Source organism: Eulemur rufifrons, chromosome 30 (assembly GCF_041146395.1).
Source record: "Eulemur rufifrons isolate Redbay chromosome 30, OSU_ERuf_1, whole genome shotgun sequence".
NCBI classification, from domain to species: Eukaryota; Metazoa; Chordata; class Mammalia; order Primates; family Lemuridae; genus Eulemur; species Eulemur rufifrons.
In genome coordinates, this window is record NC_091012.1 from 132,403,759 (window position 1) to 132,419,577 (window position 15,819).

The window sequence follows — 15,819 nt, forward strand, 5'->3', positions numbered from 1 at the left end:
TTTAATCTGTGGAACAGTATTTCCTTGATAGCATATAACAAATTTACTTTATCCATTCCCCTACTGATGGACATTTAGGTTGTTCCAATTCTCTGCTATGATGATGAGTGTTGCAAAGAACATCCTCACCAGCGTCTGTGTATGTGTGCAAGGGAGTTTCTAGTAGCCACATTTTCTCTTCTAGAAAACACTTCCAAATGCCACTCTAGAGTGGCAGGACTCGTAGGCTTCCACCGTATTGTTTGGGATTCCAATTCCATGTGTTGTTAGCAGCACTTTGTATTATTTAATTATTAATTTTTGGCAATTTGAAAAATTTAAAACAGTAGCTAGTTTTCAACAAATTTGCATTTCCTGATTATTATTAAGGCCAGAACAGGAATTATTCACATCCCAAAACATTCTACAAAATTGGTCAGGCATGAGCCACTTCATTTTGTTCATCACTACGTGGTGTTTGGTATGTATCATTAAAACCGCACACTTGGGGAGACCTGGCTTGTTTCTGCCGGTAGAGGTCGCTGTGCCTCAGTGGTGACTTCTCATCAGCGTGACTTCTGACCTCTGTACCCGGGGGATTATTTGGCAATTCCTGGAGCCATTTTTCTGATTGTCACAACTGTGGGGGTGCTACTGGTACCTAGACATTAGAGGCCTGGCATACTGCTAAATCCCTGCAATGTACAGGACAGTGCCCCTCCCCACCAACAAAAAATGATCTGGCCTAAAACGTCAATAGTGCCGAGTTGGAAAAACCACGGTGGAGGGTCTTCAAAAGAAAGACTATGAAATCTCTATGATAATAAAGCTGCCTATTAATGATGATTTAAATTACAGGACATTTGAAATAAGTATTTAAACGTCTCAATAATTATTAAATGTTAAATATTAAAATAACATATCATCACATATTTGAATAAGAGCCAATGCATTTTATTAATAACAATTGATTACTGCCCAGTTACTACCAATAAATCATTGGATATTGAACTGTAGCTAGGCAAACTGAGCACACCGGGGAGAGGGCAGGTGCGGGTGGGCAGGGGAAAGGCAAGGGTTGCGAGAGCAACAAAACCTTGGAAAACTTGAGGGTGGACTCCAAGGGCAAGGAGAAGCGGCCCGGGATGCCAGGGCTGGCGGTGAAGCTGGGGCCGCGGGCTGGGGCGTCGGGGCGGCTGGGTGTGCTCAGGGCCACTGGATCTCAGGGTGCAGCTCCTGCGGGGGGCGGCCAGGCTCCAGGCTGCGGTGTGGCGGCGGCACTGCTCCCGTGGCCAGTGGAGCTGCCGGGGCAGGCGGTGGAAAGGGCGCCGGGCGGGCGCAGGCCCATCCTCCTCCTCTGGCTCTCGGCTCCCGAGCGGCGCGGGTCTGTGATCAGCGGCCCAGGCCTGGGCATGAAGGCGGGCACCACGCTGTTTCTGCTCATGGGACTGAAGGCAGATGGCCCGGGCTCTGGGCCCTGCTTCCTTAGCTTGGGTTTCGGAACCTCAAACCAGAGGGGCCCGTCAAACTTCCTTTTGCCTTTCTGGCATGGCCTGAGGGCCCCGAGCACAGGCTCGGTGGCACAGCGGTCTGGGCTCTCCTCGGCCGGCTGGGACCGGTAGATGCTGCCTGGGCGCTGCGGGGGAGCGATCTTGACCGTGACCGGGCTGCGGACCGGACGCGGATTGCGGGTGCTCCAAAGCCACCGCTTCATGTAAGTCAGCCAAACATCCGAGAGATCGGGCCCCACAGCGCTCTGGGGCGTGGGCCTGTTGGGGAAGCGCCTCCAGGCCTCAGGGACCAGGGCCCTGCGGATTTGGGCATAGCTCCAGCCGGGCAGCACGCTGGGCAGGGGCTGGGTGCGGAACCAGCGCTGCCGATGGACGTAGTGGACTCTGCAGTAGTCCTGGGCCTGGGCGCAGCTGGCTGGCCCGGGCCGCGGGGACCAGCGCTTCTCGGCCGGCTGTGTGGCCTTGGGCCTGCCCAGGTACCTGCTCAGGCACCTGCGCAGGTACTTGCCCAGGTACCGGCTCAGGCAGTTGCCCATGACAGCGGTGTCATGGGCAGGTGACTTCAAGGGCAGGTTTGGCTTGGTCAAGTCCCCGACGTCTCCTAACAAGACCAGGGATGAAGGTTGCAGAGGCCAGAGACTGTTGGCAACAGAGAGCCAGGAAAGCTCTCGGGGCGTCGGGCGCTCGGAACCCTCTGGCCACCCGACGCAGTAATGGCCAGGCTGTTACCATGTGGACACGCACACGTCACTGGGTGCAGTAGCAGTGGGCGGGGCCACCCTTGCTGTCTCGAGGACCAGGGAAGTTCAAGTCTCTGTCCTTCCCACTGCTGGTCCCAGGCACCTGGCTCTGGGTAGAGGGGTCTAGTGGTTGCCTCTACTTTTGTACCTGACCTTTAAAGGCAGAAAATATAAGAAATTCTGCCAGGTCCTGAAAACTGTGGATACCTATGGACAGAGGGTGCTCTCTTTCATCATTGTGAAAAGGAACATAATACACTTGGATGGTCTTTTAAGGAAAAACAAATAACTCAGTAAAGGTGATGTGTATTTCATTCTTCTAGGATGGATGTTAACGTCACTTTTTGCAATTTAGCTCTTAAGAAAATGGCCAAAGCCGTCCAGGATTTATGTTTTAGTACCAGTAATGCTGATTTTATGTGAACTGTCCTATAATTTCCAGCTTCCGTGCATCCACATATAGATTGTCTTCTCTCTGAACACTAATATCATTTCTCTCTTTTCCCTTTTAATGGTAATCCATGCATACAGAGTAGAGTGAGTCATATTTCCAATTTGCAGTTGAAAAGCATTTAATTACAAAACAAAGAATTCAAAGACTGCTGGTGAATTGATCATAGTGCTCAAGTTTGGAGGTCTGTTCAAGATGATGTAAAAGAAACGGTTCTTGAGAACTTTTCCCTCAAAAATATGTTCAGAAGCCACCTATTGGGTTGGCCCCAGTGCTTGGGTAGGGGAGGGACAGAAGTAGAGACAGACAGAGCAAGTACTGAATCAAGAGCAGGCAACAGATTTTGTCTGGATCTGAGAAATGTAAGGCTGAATGGGCAGGGCACTAAAAGGAGCTTGATAAGAAAACACCAAAGTCTTCTGTGGTTCAGGGAAGAGCCAAGCCTTCAAAAAGGCGGGGATGAGGGAGTGGGGAGCTGTCACCAACAGGTGATGGAGAATGAGATCCCTAATAATCTCCACTAATTTTTTTTTTTTTTGCAGATTCCTTATTTAAGGAATGATTCCCAAGGACATGATTTTGAAACAAAGGGAATTTCCTAAATAATTTTCTTCTTTCTAAGACCTTTCTTCATAATGGTAGAAATGACTTTTCAAACACAGCTAAGATGCCTCTTAAAATGGTAATAGCAGTAGAGTGAATGGCTTGATGCCATTTGGAATGATATTCTTCTAATGCATTTTTTTCTTTCCACTGTCTGCAGAATTGCTCATGTCCTACTTTGCAATGTAACCCAGAGGGTGTCATTTTGGTTTGTGGTTACAGACCCTTCAAAAAATCACACCATTCCTGCTGCTGAGGTACAGTCAGCCATAAGGTAATCACTGTCAATCAACTTGTTGATTAATTCACTTGTTTTCATAAATATTGAAGAGTTCTCTCCCTGCTCCACACATAATTTCTTTATTAAAGTGTCAAAGATTTCATTTTGTTAGTTTCTATTAGAGATTAGTTTAGATTAGTAGTTCTCATCCAGGGACAATTTTGCCTTCAAGGAGACATTTGGAAATATCTGGAAACATTTTTGTTGTCACAACTGGAGAGGGTGGTGGTGCCACCAGCTTTGAGTAGGCAGAAGTTAGAGATGTTGCTAAACATCCTACTGTGCATAGGACAGCACCCCACAACAAAGGATTATTTGGCTGAAAATGTCAATCGTGCTATGGTTGAGAAACCCTGCTTTAACACATTGACTGACACACTAGAAAAAACATTTTTTTCCTTGGGGCCACAGTGTTTTCTTATGAAAATAAAATAAAAACTTCAAAAACAAAATGATTCTTTCTAATTTAATGAAAAATTTGTTATTTTTTATTGTTTTCTGTGTGTGAGTTATATGCAACTTGAAAAATAGTTATCACAGCTCCCAAGGTGAAGAGACTTGTGAGTTACTTATGCTTCAGGAGGCCCCAGGCTCAACACTACAGTGAGTTAAATACAACTCACATGGCAGTTAATGTGTTAAATATTAGCTAAGAATGTTTAGTATTGTCTTCTTTTGGCAAGAACACCTTGTATTTCACTATTGTGTGATGGTTTGAGATCACATGGACTCTGGCATCAGAACATCTAGATTTTTAATTCTGATAACTACTTGAATACAGACAAGTTACTTACCCTCTTTTTGCCTTCCTCTCATCATTCGTAAAATGTGAATAATTATGGTACTCCTCTCTCAGAGTAATTGAGAAGATTAAATGAGTTAATAAATGTAAAAAGTTTTGAGGGACAAGTCATTCCTTTGATTTTTATTTTGAAATCAAGAAAAATATTCACATTTCTTGAATATCTAAGGATTTACCTTTTTCAGTCAATATATAGTCTTTACCTTTAAAAGATAATTTTAAAAAACCCTGTAAATTTATGGCTCTCATACAAATTAAAAGTGAATATTATCAAAGATTTTATAATTTCATTAATTAAAGAGGGAACTAGTAAGATGTTAAAACCATTTCATAGGACATTTCAAGGAACCACACATATAGAAGAAATAAGGAATGGTGAAATGCATTTACAAAATGATGCATCAGTTTATCTATCAGGCAGTAATCAATAATGTTCCACCAGACACAATTTGTTTGATTTTTTTATGGACAAGAATCATTTACATTATGTCAGTTTTCTAGAACTTATGGATTTGCAAAGTAACTCAAAGACAATAAGAGGTGAAAATTGCCCAGAAAGGTACACTAGGCAGGATAATCAGTAAAATGTCCAGTAATCTTTTTTGCCCATTTTAAGTCTTTTAAACTCTTTTCTGACAGCTGCTCATCTCCCCTCCTTATAATCATAACAAACTCAAAAATGAAACTAGTTCTTGACTCCCAAGAATTAGAAGGATTTGTTTTTATTTTAATTAATGTGCATTTAATGTGTTCAAAACTTCAAATGTCACACGTGATTGATGTTGAGCAAGGTATTTTGGAAGAATGAATTTATGAAATAAACTATTTCCTGAAAAAGAAAGAACAAAACAAAGTAACTCACCCCACAAAAGATTTACAGGTTACTAAAATGCATATTATCATCTTTACCAAGGAGAAATACCTAGTGAAAGAACTAATTTGCTCTCTGTAAAATATTAACACTTAAGAGAATGGGTATGTAATCAAATGTCAAAGGTTTTTGTGAACAATCATCCGTTCTCCTGGCTGAAGCAAAGGCACTGAGGATCTATATCAATGGGAAATGGTTTAATCTGCTCTAACAAGAGGGTTTGAACTAAATTACACTTGTACTAATACTGTTAAGACCCACCACTTAGGGAGTAAAAATTAGAAACACCATATTTCACATGAAAAGGGATTTTATTAAATTCTTGTGATCTGCAAGGGCTATGAGGAAAATGAAGGCACTGTGGTTACGCCAGGCTTGGCTAGATATGAGAAGGAAGAGTGTGTGCTTGGGGTGAAGGTCCAAGAAGTACATGAATATGTTCATAACAATGTGTCTATTTCAAAGGTCAGCAGGAGAAACTATTTACCGGGGTGTGGATGGCCAATAGAAAGAGAATTTATGTCAGAGAATGAGTAGGGCAAATCAAGATTGGATAAAAATAACGGAAACAATACCAAGAAGAAATGATAGAGTGAAAAAAAAAAAGAGAAGATGATACTTAGAGAGCAGGTAATAGGAATTTCAAGGCTGAAGAATTTATGTGGTTGGGCAAAATAATACTAGTTCCACCTAATATTTGCATAGCACCTTCTGGTTCACAAGGTATGTTCTTATGCATCTGTGGCATTTAATATCAACAACAATAATTTTTGAGTAATTATTATTATCCCTCATTTATAAATGAGGAAACTGAAGCTCAGGGAGATTAATTGATTTGTTAAGCCCACCATGCTAGAAAGAAAAAGAATGAGGACTTGATCCTAGGCCTGCTGCCACCATATACAGTGATTTTTTTCCTCTTTACTAGGGTGTCCACACCTATGGAATGAGGTAAGGGAATGACCAGCCAGTTCTGAGATGTCTGTTATAGTTCTTTTGTGAGGACCTGGCCTAACTGAATGCCAATCTTGGCTGGAAGATATCAATAGTGATTGACACCAATTGGAGATTCCAGTGGTGAATAAAATTTAATCTGTACTTGAGCTAGAACTTCCAATCAACCTGAGAGGTGATAGAGAACATTCCTAGCCTAGAGTTAGAAAGTAGCAAAAGGTTAATCAACCAGGTAGATAGAATGAGAATGCAGAGAAACTTTTCATCTTTCTCTGAGTTATATCTTAGCAGCAGTGTTCATTATTTTGTGGAAAGGTTTGTGCTCCCAGATTGTCAGTATTAGGTTATGAAAAAAAATTCCACCTTTTAATAAAAAATACATTTAATCTTTGTTGTGGATTATCTGGGGTTCACTTTCATGTCCATGAATAATCATGCCTCAGCATAGATTTTTATTTGCTAAAGGGGGTCTTCTCTGATTGCCTGGTGCTGGTCTGCAGATTCACAAGCCATTGCTATCAGGCTCCCTAGACTTGGGCTGTCCAATACTGTAGCCACCAGCCACATGTGATTATCAAGCACTTGAAATGTGGCTAGTCCAAAATATGATATACTCTAAGTGTAAAATATACTCCAAATTTCAAAGACTTAGTACAAAATAAGATGTGAACCAACAACTCAATATCGATTACATGTTGACATTTTCTTGGATATATTGGACAAAAAAAATTATTAAAATTAATTTTACCTGTTTCTTTTTATTTATTTATTTTTTAGTGCAGCTACTCGAAAATTTTAAGCCACATGAGGACCATATTATATTTCTATTTTCCAGGGTTGTTCTAGAGGTAGATGAAGTTAGCTTATGTAGTATGAATTCAGTAAGGGTCGTAAAACATCTCCAAGGACTCTCCTCACCTAGTTCACAAATTCCAGTTAGAACTTCACTTATTTGTTTTCAATTAAATAAGTCTTTGCTACCAATTTAGCCCTAACTGCCACCACCACCAAGCTGCAGATGTTTCCCAGTAAAAGTAATGTATTTCTCTAAACTTTTGGACTCCAAAGCCACCATTGCCTTCAGTCCTATGGAACTACTTTCAGTTTATCGAACAAGTCTTATGTTACCATGTCTCCCTTCCTGTGCTCATTACATACTGTCATTCTAATCTAGATGTTACCTCTCAGGACATAAAACATGGTGGGCACAGCTCAAAGCACAGGACTTCTGGTTACTTCTAGGACATTCACATGGCAGCCAGCACTGCAACTTATTAAAAGAAACCACAGCATAATTGCCCTCAGCAAACTTTCTAGTCAACCTGAAGTTTCCTGCTAGGAGGATGCTTTGTTTATAGAGATATTTGTAATCATGGAGAGACAGGTTTGTACTTCGTTTCTAATTGTTTCTTTTTCTGTCTTATTTTGTTTGTTTTTAATTATTATTATATTTTAGAATGAGTAGGAACCGGATCAACAATGCCTTCTCTTTGAATGACCAAACTCTGGAATTTTTAAGAATTCCTTCCACACTTGCACCACCCGTGGACGAATCTGTACCTGCCTGGATTATTATATTTGGTGTGATATTTTGCATCGTCATAGTTGCAATTTCACTACTGGTTTTATCAGGGATCTGGCAAAGTAGAAGGTAAGATATTTAAAGGGAGTTAGAGAGCATTTTCCTATTTCTTCATGACTTGGAAAAATAAGGAGAGGATTTTCCTCTGGCTAAAGATAATGCCTTAAATTTGAAACTCTGAAAAAATTGGTTATTTTAAAAATATCACCTATGCTCTTGTCTTTAGATATTTTTGAGAGTCCAATGTCCCTTACTTAACTAGGTTCCTTCTGTTACTATCTTTCTCTCTCTTCTATATCATATGAATGTTTCATATCCAGAGTTGATTTTACTTATCTGTGTTATGATTTTCTAAGCTGGATACATGGAGCTAAGCAGACTTTTCAGGGCAGAGTTCCTGTTTGGTAATTGTCCACATCCAAATGCCAGTAGTTGCACAGTTCTTTTCATGTCTCTCCACCTTAGTTTGAGAGCTTTCAATTTAACAACTTCTAGATAAATTCCCACTACTTTAGATCATTTACCTGGATTCTGGGTCACTTGCAAACTTTGATGTCTAAATTATTGATATTTCTTCAAGAGGGGATTTCAGACCAGTGGGAGAGTTACTGAGGTAGAGGGGTAGTAGAGGGGACAGGATTTCTCAGCATGGTTTTGTTTACAAGTACCTCTAATCCAGAAGGGAAGATGGAAAAGTCCCCAATTCTTCCCTAAACACTTTCATGCTTCTAAATGTTCCCTTCTAACACCAAGGAAGAGGAGTTTCTGGTAAGTGGGAATCACAGGGACATGCATTTCAAAATCACAGGGACACGGTTTTCAAAAGTGTTGGTACCTACATGGCACATGTGGGATGTGTTTGGCTGAGTAAGTGTTTGACTAAATGCTTCTCCCGAGGTCTGCTACTTTCCATATGTTTCACCCTAGTTACTAACAGAAGGTAATAATTTTAAATTTTGGGCTTTGTCATTTTTTTCACAAATGATAAGTGAAATGCTATGGAATAAATGCGATTTATGTCTAGTCCCCAAATTAAACTCAAAGATTAGGATCAAGTTGTACTTGCTTAATTTTCTTGATCTTGGCATGACGTGTAATACAAAGAGACTTGATACAAAGTGTTTGTTTCGTTTTGGTTTTTGTTTTTAGAATATTAAGAAATAGTCTCTTGTAATCCTTGAATACCTATGTTTAGTATTTTTGTTTTCTATTGATCCTGAGATGCTGTGATTCTATGGTTTCTAATGATTGTAACCTTCATGAATTCATGCCATCTCTTTGGTTCCCAATTTTCTCACTAGTACAATATAGTGCAGCAGTTAGAAAAATGGACTCTGGAGATAGACTGCTTAGATTCAAAGTATTTTTCACTTAGATTCTGCCCTTGTATATAATTCACTAACTGTATGGATATCAGTAAGCACAAACAATGAGTCAGGGAAACCGAGCTTAGGAGAATATGATTTGTGGTACTAGAGTCAAGATGGTTAAGTTTATCTTTGCTGTCTATGCATAGATAACTTTTTTAGAGTGACAGTGTGATGTACTGAAAATAATTAACTTGGTGGGATAAAAAAGAGTTAATATGATAGAGTGCTTAGATTGGTACCTGGCACACAATGAGTGCTCAGTAAGTGTTAGCTGTTACTATTATTTTAGTATCTTGCCATTTGCTGGTCTTTCAGCTAGTTTGTGCTAGGATCAGCTATCTCTTTCCTTCTGAGCAGATTCTATAGTACTATAATAATTGGGTGTATAGCATCATAATCTGTTGCCTGGGAGAAGTGAAGCTGTTGTCACAACCTTGCCTTTATAAATTCATTTCATGTTCAAACTAGGAAAACAGATGGACAAATTTCTTGTGTAAACCTGGACAGCATCAATAATTAGCAAATATAATCAGTAAAATTGTGACAACCTTCTGAAGATAAATTGTTCTGAGTTTGATACAATTCATGGTGGGTTTCTCTTGGGCAAAATATTGCTTCAAGGGCAAGGAGAATGTGCAGTTTGAAGTGGGGAGAGCCCTGATAATTGTGATGAAAGCCCTTTCCAGTCATGGAAAAGATAGGAGTTGTCCCCAAAGCCTTTAGTTTTGAGGAAGACAATCAAAGAAAGGTTTAACAATACACTCTGTACATTAGATAGTAATGAACATAGTTTGTGTGGTACAAAATCTTAAACTTAAAAGACCTGGAAAGACCATAGGATTATTTAAGTCATTGTTCTACCTCTATGGAGAAGAGTCTAACACATTTGCATATTTAAACTTACTATTGGAGAAATTTCTCAGCCAAAGCTTTAACAATTCTGTTACCTTTGTCAATAACACCATTATATTGATTATTCCACCCAGTGGGGTGAAAAGTATACAATCATTGGAGCCCAAACTAGGTAAACTCAAATACTGTCTATACCCTTTACCTATATGATCTTGGTTGAGCCACTGAGACCCATTTCCATGGGTCTCAGTTTCTCCATCTGCAATAGGCAGATGATATTTCACAGGGCTTTTATGGGGATTGACTGATATAAATGTGTATAAAATATCCAGGATATTGTGTGCAATAAATAAACAGTAATTATTATTATTATCCAAGATCAGCTTAACCCATTGCTGTGATTAAGGGGTGCTAGGAAAGGAACTCTTATCCACCCAGATATCATCATCATACTGTAGAAATTTCTCCAGTTCACTGACTCATTGCTTGGGATTTTATTAGCAAATAAATACCTATTTTATTTTATTGAAGTATGATAAATAAAAATTTTATATATTTTCTGATATACAAGGTGATATTTTGATACATGTATATATTGTGAAATGGTTAAATTAAGCAATTAACATAGCCATCACCTCACATAGTTATCTTTTTTGGAAGTGAGAACATTTAAGATCTACTCTCTTAGCAATTTTGAAGTATACATAATTACTAACTACACTCACTACAACAGATCACCCAAAATTATTCCTACTGTCTAACTGAAACATTATCTCTTGGACCAACATCTCCCAAGCTTCCAACAACCACTATTCTGCTTTCTGCTTCTATGAGTTCAACTTTTTTAGATTCCACATATAAGTGAGACCATATGACATTTGTCTTTCTGGCTTATTTCACTTAGTATAATGTCCTTCAGGTTCACTTGTGTTGTCACAAATGACGGATTTCATTCTTTTTAAAGGCTGAATGGTATTCCATTATGGACACAGACACACACACACACACACACACATAAACACAAACAGCACATTTTCTTTGTCCATTCATCCATTGATGATCAATGGATACTTCTTAGATTGATTCCATTCTTTGGCTGTTATGAATAATTCTGCAATGAACATGGGAGTGCAGATATCTCTTCAACATGCTCATTTCAATTCCTTTGGATATGTACCCAGAAGTGAGATTACTGGATCATGTAGTAGTTCTATTTTTAAGTTTTTGAGGAAACTCCATACTGTTTTCTATAATTGCTACACTAATTTACATTCCCCCAACAATGTACAGGGGTTCCCTTTTCTCCATATTCTGGCCGACATTTGCTATCTTTTGTCTTTTTGACAATAGCTATTCTAACAGGTGTGAGGTGACATCTCATTGTGGTTTTAATTTGCATTTCCCTGATGATTAGTGATGTTGAGCATTTTTTCATATACCTGTTGGCCATTTGTACATCTTCTTTTGAAAATTGTCTATGGAGGGCCCGTTGCCTATTTTTAAATTGGGTTGTTTTTTTGCTATTGAGTTGTTTGAGTTCCTTATATATTTTGGATATTAATCTCTCTTTTTTGCAGAAGCTTTTTAGTTTTATGTAAATCCCATTTGTCTATTTTTGCTTTTGTTGCCATGCTTTTGGGGTCATATCCAAAAACTCATTGCCCAGACCAAAGTCATGGAGTTTTTCCCTTTGTTTTCTTCTATTCATTTTATAGTTTCAGGTCTTATGTTCAAGTCCTTAATCAATTTTGAGTTGATTTTTGTATTTGGTGTGAGATGACAGTCCAATTTCATTCTTCTGCATTTGGATATTCACTTTCATATACTGAAACTTAACATTCTTCTAAAGTCTTTCTTTCTTTCTTTCTCTTTCTCTCTCTCTCTCTCTCTCATTCTTTCTCTCTTTCTTTCTATCTTGCTCTGTTGCCTGGGCTGGACTGCAATGGCATCATCAGAGTTCACTGCAACCTTAAACTCCTGAGCTCAAGCAATCCTCCTTCCTCAGCTTCCTGAGTAGCTGGGCCTGCAGGCATGCGCCACCATACCTGGCTAATTTTTTAATTTTTTGTAGAAACGAAGTCTCGCTGTGTTGCTCAGGCTGATCTCAAACTCCTGGCCCCAAGTGATCCTCCCACCTCAGCCTCCCAAAATGCTAGGATTACAGGCGTGAGCCACTGTACCTGGCCTAAAGTCTTAAATAAATATATAGTCTTAAAAATAGAAATGTAAATAAAATGAGAAATGTCATAGCTAATACAATAATTATTTTTCTTTACTGTTCTTAAGTATGTGTGCTTGATAGAAATCCAGTGTCTCTGTTTTCAGTGGAGTCTGGGGGCACTAAATAGAGTTCTAGATCAAATCCTTTCACCAATCTTGTTTCATTCTGAAAGATAAGTTGCTCTACTGAGTCTCAGCTCCTTCATCTAAAAAACAGAGATAATAATAAAATCTACATAATATCACAGTGAGAATGAAATGAGATTATGTGTACAAGCACCTAATCTGATTTCTGCCATGTAATAGATACCTAATATTATTATCATTATTATTGCTCTTATATGGCAGATGTAAAGCAATTTGTCTATAGTCACATGGTTAAAAAGCAGTGGTACCAGGATTTAAAGCCAGACAGGCTTGATTTCAAAGTCCACCAATCTCAGTGTGCTGCAATGCCCACTCAAATTGTTTCCGTAACCCTGACTTTTCCCCCAGGAATCATCTGGATTGATTATAAGGACAGTCTCAATTCCCCAATAATTGATTCTATCCTGTTTAAAAATCATATTTGTCTGTCCTTTATTGTTTTTCTGGCTATTCTTGGTTCTTGGCTCATCAGCCCTATTTTCTATGAAAGGAGACAGAAATACTCTTTCTGCTTTTAACCGCCACTACTTTATCTCGGAACAGAGCAAACCCTGTTTCTCAACACTCCCCAGCTCTGAAGGCTGCATGATACTTCTTTTGCCCCTCTTATCTCTGGATTTATAAGAGATATCTGCTCTCAGGTCTCCTAGGAGTTAGTTTCATGCATTTTAGTCACAGGTTTTTCATCCTCTTCCTGAACCGCCTGACATTGCAGGAACAGCGGAAATCATTAACACTCAATTTTAGTTTTCAGGAAAAAGAAGTCATGTTTTTAGCAGAACATCAAATCAGAATGATCAAAATATAGTTAAGTTTTATGATTCTTAGAGCAATGCACAGGTAGTGAATCACTTTATTACAGCACGCACTCTGAAATGTGACAAAGTGCTATATTACTGTTAGATAACCTTTGAGCTGCTTATCATGTCCACCAGCCAGCAAGTTACTGACACTGCAGTTTGTGAAGCCCAGCGATGCTAAGGCTCAGAACAACTGGATCTAAGGTTGCAAAAGAACAATATGTACCTAATTTTCCACTGACACAGCTCAGTTTCGTAGATTTCCACAGTGATTGCCCTCAGAACATTTTTGGTCGAGAAATTATCCTTCTTCTAAAGAAGCAAAACTTGTCTTCATTCATTTCCATCTTCCTTTCTAGTTATTCCCCATTCCTTTGTGATGCCTGATGGATTATTTTTCCTTTGTGGCTCTGGAGAGGGAGGTGAGATTCCTCGCAGTGATCTGCATATGTCTAGCTCTGTGCCATTTTTCTTCCAACTCCATAAAAACACTTTTTTACTGAAGAAACTGGCAAATAGACACTGACAACCCATTATTTCTAAGACTACTGTTGCATTGCTACCTACTGCAGAATGCTTCCTTCACTAAGATTTTCTAATATGGGTTCTATACTTATAAACACAAATTTCAGGGTAAGATTTGGCTGTTTAAAACCTATATATTGTTATGGAAAATTATTATTCACTCCAAGCTCAGTGAGGAATGATTTTGGGAGAATTTTCATGAGCTAGTCATTTTTGGTGATATGTATATTTTCTACTAGAGCTTCATTCCTATAAAAAATCATTTCTCCCTTTCATAAAACATTAAAAAAATGAGGGAGGGAGGATGGATGAATATGGAGTTTTCCCCTTTCATTGAGTCCTTTTTAGGATAAGGATTGTGTCTTTTCCGTACACATAGTAGGCACTCAAAACATAGCTGTTAATGAATGTTGGATACTATGAATGGAAGTGATGTGATTGATGGTTATAGAATATTAGTTGCCTTTGCTTTCTGAAGAACATGGAAAGTGACAATACTCCTGTTCACAGGAGGAGGAACCAAAGTGTTCTAGTCCTCTAGTGGGTGATTTTACCTGGCTGGAGGACCCTCTCACCACATTAAACTCTCTGTCCACTCCAACATGTGCTGATTGCTGATGCTTTCAATGGACAGTGCAGTGTCTTCACCCTGAGGCTGGAAAAACACAGCAGCCTATCTTTTCCTGGGTCTCTTGGACTTTTAACCTAGCATTGGGCAAGTAGTTTTATGAATAAATGTTTAAAATTCAGTGACTCCAATTCAATCATTTCCTATAGTGATTCATTGTGACATTGGATAGTGGCATATATAATGACAAAATACTTTCAGATGATGACATTGGGATTCACAGTATTGGAAAGGTATTTTACTTTTTAAAATGAATTCTAGCTGTTTGACATTACTTAATAAACCATCACAAAGCCTGGCAAAATCCATGCTAACTCCTAATTCCTAAGCTAAAAAAATGAATATTTTCTCCATCCATTAAAAAAATATGAGATACAAAAAATTTCACATGTATGAAACTAACTTCCTTCCTTTCTTCCTTTTCTTGTGGTGAATCCTATTCAAGATCTACCTTGGGCTACTGTCTGAATAACTTTACTTACAGCATTAATTCATCCATTCATTCATCCATCCATTAATTTATCATCTAACCAACCAGCCATGGATCTACATTCATTGCTCCATCCACCCATTGAGTTGAATGCCTACTCTGTGCTGAATCCAGGTCAGCTGTTTTGCAAAACATCTTTAAATTTGGATTTGTCTGATTAGGTTCCTCATTATGAGATTCAGGTTAAAAAAGTGGGGTTGGGGTGGCAGGAACACAGGAAAAAATGTATATGTGATCTTCTCAGTGTATCAAATCAGGAGGGACTTGTCAGTTTGTATCATGGTTGGAGGTGTTCACCAGATTTCTCTCCTGGCAAAATATAAGTGTCCTTTTGTAATTAGTACATTGCTTATGGGGGTGATACTTTGAGACCATGTGAATATCCTGTTCCCCAACCATCTCTCACTGGATGGTTCAGTATCCATTGATAATTCTTTATCAATTTTTATTGTAGTGGTGATTGTCTATTTCTATTACCCTTTCTGTATTAGTTGGCATTCTTTTGTGAAAAAGAGCTTTCTCTTTTCTCCTTTTTCTTCCACCATATTCTTTAAAGCACATTAAAAGTGATGTTCAGATAGGACTAATAGGAAGTTCCATTTTGGTCATCATTGGGGCATCTTCACCACCTCCTCACCTGTCAGAGACTCACTAAGGTCCTAAGAGACTCTCAGTGGTGAGAATCCACCTTGGTCACCACTGCAGTGCCCAACATTCCAGCCAGATGATCCCTTCAGGTCTTCCTTTTTTGAGTTTCCCCAGATTCCTTGGACAAGAGAATCCTTGACAACTCTGGGAGCCTCATGCTTGACATCATGGATCTCTGGTGCCACCATGGAATGGTGTTCCAATGTCCAATCTGTTATAAGCCTCAGGCAAACCCCTCCTTCTTATGGTTGCCTAGAGAGGCACTCACTTCTCTTCTTTCTTTTACTGCATGATACCAAGCATAGTTGGCTCGGTGTCTTAGTCTTTCACAAAAGACAGGAAAAACTTTTGAATTTTAGTCTGCAG

General features: G+C 39.1%; 1 protein-coding gene across 1 annotated transcript in view; it reads left to right on the forward strand.

Annotated features, from left to right (window-relative positions):
• Positions 1–15,819, forward strand: part of CLTRN (collectrin, amino acid transport regulator) — a 31,184-nt gene that overhangs the window by 14,404 nt on the left and 961 nt on the right. The window contains exons 4-5 of the mRNA XM_069463126.1: positions 3,445–3,558; positions 7,648–7,842. Of these exons, the coding sequence (XP_069319227.1) occupies positions 3,445–3,558; positions 7,648–7,842 (309 nt within the window). The remainder of the gene's footprint in view (positions 1–3,444; positions 3,559–7,647; positions 7,843–15,819) is intronic.